This window comes from Echiichthys vipera, assembly GCF_963691815.1.
Source record: "Echiichthys vipera genome assembly, chromosome: 23".
In the NCBI taxonomy this organism is placed as follows: domain Eukaryota; kingdom Metazoa; phylum Chordata; class Actinopteri; order Perciformes; family Trachinidae; genus Echiichthys; species Echiichthys vipera.
Window position 1 is genome coordinate 372,007 of NC_139848.1, and position 6,272 is coordinate 378,278.

Consider the following 6,272-nt stretch of genomic DNA (forward strand, 5'->3'; position numbering starts at 1 on the left):
CTGACTGATCACAGACGCCCTGACTGATAACAGACGCCAGCCTCCTGACTGATCACAGACGCCCTGACTGATCACAGACGCCAGCCTCCTGACTGATAACAGACGCCAGCCTCCTGACTGATAACAGACGCCAGCCTCCTGACTGATAACAGACGCCCTGACTGATAACAGACGCCAGCCTCCTGACTGATAACAGAAGCCAGCCTCCTGACTGATCACAGACGCCCTGACTGATCACAGACGCCCTGACTGATCACAGACGCCCTGACTGATCACAGACGCCAGCCTCCTGACTGATCACAGACGCCAGCCTCCTGACTGATCACAGACGCCAGCCTCCTGACTGATAACAGACGCCCTGACTGATCACAGACGCCAGCCTCCTGACTGATCACAGACGCCAGCCTCCTGACTGATCACAGACGCCCTGACTGATAACAGACGCCAGCCTCCTGACTGATCACAGACGCCCTGACTGATCACAGACGCCAGCCTCCTGACTGATCACAGACGCCAGCCTCCTGACTGATCACAGACGCCCTGACTGATAACAGACGCCAGCCTCCTGACTGATCACAGACGCCAGCCTCCTGACTGATCACAGACGCCCCTCCTCCCACATTAAAGGTGAGCTAACTGACAGGACTAACTCGTGCAGGTGTGTGCATCACTTCAAATGTAGACTTGGATCTTACCTGAAGTGCTTTCTGCTCCCTGCTCAGCTTGCTGGAGTCGGCGTTAAGCTCCGTGGTCTCACATTTAAAGCGGTCGCCCACGAAGCCGGATGAGTTGGCGATGCGTCTGGTGAGGCCTGCACGCCGGCCTTTGCTGCAGCAAGAACCCTCATCCTCCTCTGCCAGGAGATCCATGCTGTCCTGGAGGTCTTCTTCCCCATCTCCACAGCCGGACGTCTCCCTCGTGCGCTCTGTCACATCACAGGAAAAGCCTTCGTACGTCAGGTCTCTGTGAACTGGTGGTTCTGGAGTCAGATCTGCAGCCATCAAGTTAAAAACTCCATTGGTGGGATTGCCAGGTGAAAGATGCCGACAGGTCGGGCCCAGAGGAAATGTGGGGACCCCGGGGTGGTTATGTCCACAGGTCTGGCTTTTAGAGGAACTACTTCCACAATCTGGACCACCTGAGCAGTTCTTCACACTTGCAGAAGCCCTGAGACCGAGGTTTCCACCAGCTGGACGCACAACATGGCGGTCTTCACAATGTGTAAATCTTGGATTGCTGTTCTTGCAGTTGGGGGTCACCGGGTTGCTATTTCCATGAGTCGAGCCGGTGAAAGGTCTGGGTTCACAAGTTAAACTCTTCAGAGCCAGATTCCTGCAACACGGGCCCACGGCGTTTCTGCTGACAGAGCTTAAATCTCCACTGTCAGCTGTGGGACTTCTTGGGTCTCTGGAGTCCATGAGTCCTTCAGCAGGAGCCCGGGGATTAAGACTCCTGCATCCCGGCACCTGCGGACTGAAATCTCTACATGCTGGTCCCTCACTGCTACAAACCGGATCGTCTGAATGACGGTTGCCCCCGTGAGACGGACTCTTCGGGCTGGTGACGGCACACACTGCTCCCTTGATGTCACCGGTGCCATCTTCTTTGCTAAAATGATCCAATGCGGTGCCGTTTCTGGAAGGATTCTGCTCAGGGTTTACATCTTTACTGCCTGAGGCCTCTGACTTAGCCTCGTTCTCACCCGCGTTCTCCCGACCACCAGTGACACCCGTCATCGAGTCCTCAGCTCCACCAGAGGCTCCGGTTTTACATTTTCTGGAAAATTGCTGTGGAGAAGTTCGGGCACAGCTCATTGTCTGCTCGTCTGGGATGTCTTGGAACGGACTCAGTGGCTCCTCCATGTCCAGGACCTCCTCTGGAGTCTCCTCCGTCAGAGCTGGAGGTGAAGGAGGTGAAGGAGGGTTGAGCTGAGGAGGCTGTGGTTGGGAAGAGTGGGGTCCTGACTGTTGTCTCTGCTCCACAGCCTGGCTGGGAGGCAGGGCTTCTGGGGGCCGTGGATCTCTTTCTTGGATCATGTTACAGCCGCTGAGGTCATGTTTCGAAGGATCTTCTCTGTGCTTGTTCGTAGACAAATCCTCATCTGCCTCATCACGCACCAGATCGATACACACTACATCCTCCCTGGCAGGAGGGAGGCCTGTGCCTGGAGCCTGCATGGTTTGTTTGGTGGAGCGGTCTCTCTCAGCGTCCGGCCTTTCCTGGTTCCTGTGTGGTTCTGCTTTCCTGGTTTTATCCTGGGTCTCGAGTCGGTCAAGACCTTGGTGGGAGGAAACAGACGGAGGGGCCATCCCCCCCGTATTCTTGTATGTTATGAAGTCACCCTGATTTGGATGTGCTCCATATGGAGGTCCGTGCTTTGCTGCAGTGCGAGATGGGTAAAAGCTGCTGTTGCCCAGCAGGACAGGGTGGGTATAGATGGGCCCTTTGCCTGGTATGGCCATGTGTTGTAAGGACATATTCTCAGCAACTGAGTATGGGATGTAGCGGTTAGTGTAGCCTAAGCCCGGAGGGAGGTAGGAGTCACCGTACATCTGACTGGAGGAGTTTCCTACCCCCACACGAGGCTGCTGTTGCTGGTTTTCTTGAGCCTCTGCTTTGACGGGAGATAAGTTCCGTTTTCCAGGGCACGTACGAGTTTCTCCCTTATTGATTGGACTCTCAAAATGAGCAGGGGGGACTCGTGGCCAATCCGCTGTGAACTTTAAGGAAGAAGATGATGTAGAGGGTCTGGCCCCTGAGGCAGGGCTGGGAACACTGGTGACCTCCACTGCTGTGGAGCCGGGGGAGTTTTGAGGCTGTGGATGATGAGAAATATTGTCCACACTCTTGTTTTTCAGAATCTGGGAGCTTCTGCTGTGGTCAGAGCTGACGGCAGGGGCGGGACCTGGAACCGCCCACGGCGAGTGCGCAGTGCTGATCAGTTCAGCACAATCTGGAGTCTTTGCTGACGTGGCAGCAGTCTGGGGCAGACCCTCCTTTAGGTTCTGGTCCTGACTGGCTTGCAGCCCACGATGAGATGGTGGTAGATATCCCAACTTGGCCAGGGCCTCTAGTTTAGACGGGAATCCCTTTGAGAACTCTTCCAACTCTTTGGCAGATAGGTCCAAAGGGTTTTCCCCAGGGTTTCTGGCAGGCTTTTGAGGTACAGCTCTGTCCAGGGATGCCTTGGCAGGTGACACACACTTCTCTGCACTGGGGCGGTCCGGGCTGGAGTCTTTGGTTGTGTTGCTGTGCCCAGAGCTCCGGCTGCCCGTGATAAAGGGGTGAGACACTGACCGTGAGGTCGACGATGAGGATGTGCGTCTGTGAAGCGACTTCTGGAGGTCTGTAGTGTTGTTGTTGTTGTTGGGGGGTTGAGGAGGGGGAACTGAGCGTGGGGGATGGGTAACTGGGGGGGACTCTAAAGCAGCAGTGATAGCTGAACTGCTAACAGGGGCAGCACTACTTCCACCACTTCTGCTGCTAGTCCTGTTCTTAGTGGAGGGGGGCTGACTGGACTTTGCGCCGCTGTGACTGCTGCCGTGTTGTCGCTCGGTAGGACGTGAAGCCTGAGGCCGGGGCTCCCGGTGGATCCGTGGACTGGTGCTAAAGGCAGAGTGTTCCTGGAGCACCTGAGGACTGAGGCCCTGTGAGGCCTTGTCCTGAGAGTGGGACTGGGATGAAAGGGCAGCCGGAGCTGGCGTTGCTGCAGGGATCCTGATTAGAGGGCCCAGTGGGGAGGAGTTATGGGCAGCATAATGAGGCAGGTAAAACAGTCTGTCCTCCCCAGGTGTGCTGCTTCCTGCCCCGGCAGCAAACAAAGACTGATACGCCAGCTGCTGGTGGAGGAAGGGCGACGGCTGGGACAGGAAGGAGGCCTTGTATGCCATGTCCAGGAAGGGGTACATTGTTGCATCAGCATAAGGGCTGACCCACGGCAACCTCAGGAAGCCCCCGGCACCGTTCAGGCCCAGGTCGGCCTGCTTGTCACTGGACAGAACTCTGCGGTCCAACCTAAGGTTTTCAGCTCCTGCAGCAGGGACAAGCAGGGGTTTCTGCAGCCCTGGGGGGGGGCTCTTATAAAGCCCGACGTATCCGTCTGCAGATTTCTGCCCGTCCAGCAGGGTCACACCTGGTTTGTACAGGAGGTCGTAGCCAAGCGGCAGAGACGCGCTCGCCTCCTGGGGCTTTTCAGCAGAGAGAGGGTGGAGGCCGGGGTAGAAGATTCCTCCATGGGGGCGGAAGTTTTCCCCCGCCAGAGCGTTGCGGTCGATGCTGAGGGCAGCTAGCGGGTTCATCCTGTACGCAGCGCTGGCATCCACCTGCAACACGAAGAAGAGAGTCAGAACAAGGAAGCAACAACGTGGAAGAGAACGGCTGCAAAACACAAACAACCACTGAACACCTGCACCCTTCATAACCCCAACCTGGAGCCTTCACTCTGCAGTTAGTGTCCTCACTGAGCAGAGGGGGGCTGCTGGGAGCCCCTTCCCTCTGCAGTTAGTGTCCTCACTGAGCAGAGGGGGCTGCTGGGAGCCCCTTCACTCTGCAGTTAGTGTCCTCACTGAGCAGAGGGGGCTGCTGGGAGCCCCTTCACTCTGCAGTTAGTGTCCTCACTGAGCAGAGGGGGCTGCTGGGAGCCCCTTCACTCTGCAGTTAGTGTCCTCACTGAGCAGAGGGGGCTGCTGGGAGCCCCTTCACTCTGCAGTTAGTGTCCTCACTGAGCAGAGGGGGCTGCTGGGAGCCCCTTCACTCTGCAGTTAGTGTCCTCACTGAGCAGAGGGGCTGCTGGGAGCCCCTTCACTCTGCAGTTAGTGTCCTCACTGAGCAGAGGGGGCTGCTGGGAGCCCCTTCACTCTGCAGTTAGTGTCCTCACTGAGCAGAGGGGGCTGCTGGGGAGCCCCTTCACTCTGCAGTTAGTGTCCTCACTGAGCAGAGGGGCTGCTGGGAGCCCCTTCACTCTGCAGTTAGTGTCCTCACTGAGCAGAGGCTGCTGCTGGGAGCCCCTTCACTCTGCAGTTAGTGTCCTCACTGAGCAGAGGGGGCTGCTGGGAGCCCCTTCACTCTGCAGTTAGTGTCCTCACTGAGCAGAGGGGGCTGCTGGGAGCCCCTTCACTCTGCAGTTAGTGTCCTCACTGAGCAGAGGGAGCTGCTGGGAGCCCCTTCACTCTGCAGTTAGTGTCCTCACTGAGCAGAGGGGGCTGCTGGGAGCCCCTTCCCTCTGCAGTTAGTGTCCTCACTGAGCAGAGGGGCTGCTGGGAGCCCCTTCACTCTGCAGTTAGTGTCCTCACTGAGCAGAGGGAGCTGCTGGGAGCCCCTTCACTCTGCAGTTAGTGTCCTCACTGAGCAGAGGGGGCTGCTGGGAGCCCTTCCACTCTGCAGTTAGTGTCCTCACTGAGCAGAGGGGGCTGCTGGGAGCCCCTTCACTCTGCAGTTAGTGTCCTCACTGAGCAGAGGGGGCTGCTGGGAGCCCCTTCCCTCTGCAGTTAGTGTCCTCACTGAGCAGAGGGGGCTGCTGGGAGCCCCTTCACTCTGCAGTTAGTGTCCTCACTGAGCAGAGGGAGCTGCTGGGAGCCCCTTCACTCTGCAGTTAGTGTCTCACTGAGCAGAGGGGGCTGCTGGGAGCCCCTTCCCTCTGCAGTTAGTGTCCTCACTGAGCAGAGGGGCTGCTGGGAGCCCCTTCACTCTGCAGTTAGTGTCCTCACTGAGCAGAGGGGGCTGCTGGGAGCCCCTTCACTCTGCAGTTAGTGTCCTCACTGAGCAGAGGGGGCTGCTGGGGAGCCCTTCACTCTGCAGTTAGTGTCCTCACTGCAGAGGGGGCTGCTGGGAGCCCTTCCCCGTCCCAAAGCACTCCCAGGCGCCACTTTCTCGCTACATTTAGAGACTTTTCACCTGACTGTAAACCGGATCAGTGAAGGGTTCTGGGTCAGTGTAAACCGGATCAGTGAAGGGTTCTGGGTCAGTGTAAACCGGATCAGTGGAGGGTTCTGGGTCAGTGTAAACCGGATCAGAGGGGGTTCTGGGTCAGTGTAAACGGATCAGTGGAGGGTTCTGGGTCAGTGTAAACCGGATCAGTGGGGGGTTCTGGGTCACTATAAACGCGGATCAGTGGGGGTTCTGGGTCAGTGTAAACCGGATCAGTGGGGGGTTCTGGGTCAGTGTAAACCGGATCAGTGGAGGTTCTGGGTCAGTGTAAACCGATCAGAGGAGGGTTCTGGGTCAGTGTAAAACCGGATCAGTGAAGGGTTCTGGGTCACTGTAAACCGGATCAG

The 6,272-nt window shown here is 57.4% G+C and overlaps 1 protein-coding gene across 1 annotated transcript in view; it reads right to left on the reverse strand.

Annotated features, from left to right (window-relative positions):
• The window catches only part of LOC310964698 (BCL-6 corepressor-like), a 32,816-nt gene that overhangs the window by 25,162 nt on the left and 1,382 nt on the right, over positions 1–6,272 (reverse strand). Inside the window, exon 2 of the mRNA XM_083937953.1 lies at positions 696–4,322. Within this exon, the coding sequence (XP_083794079.1) occupies positions 696–4,322 (3,627 nt within the window). The remainder of the gene's footprint in view (positions 1–695; positions 4,323–6,272) is intronic.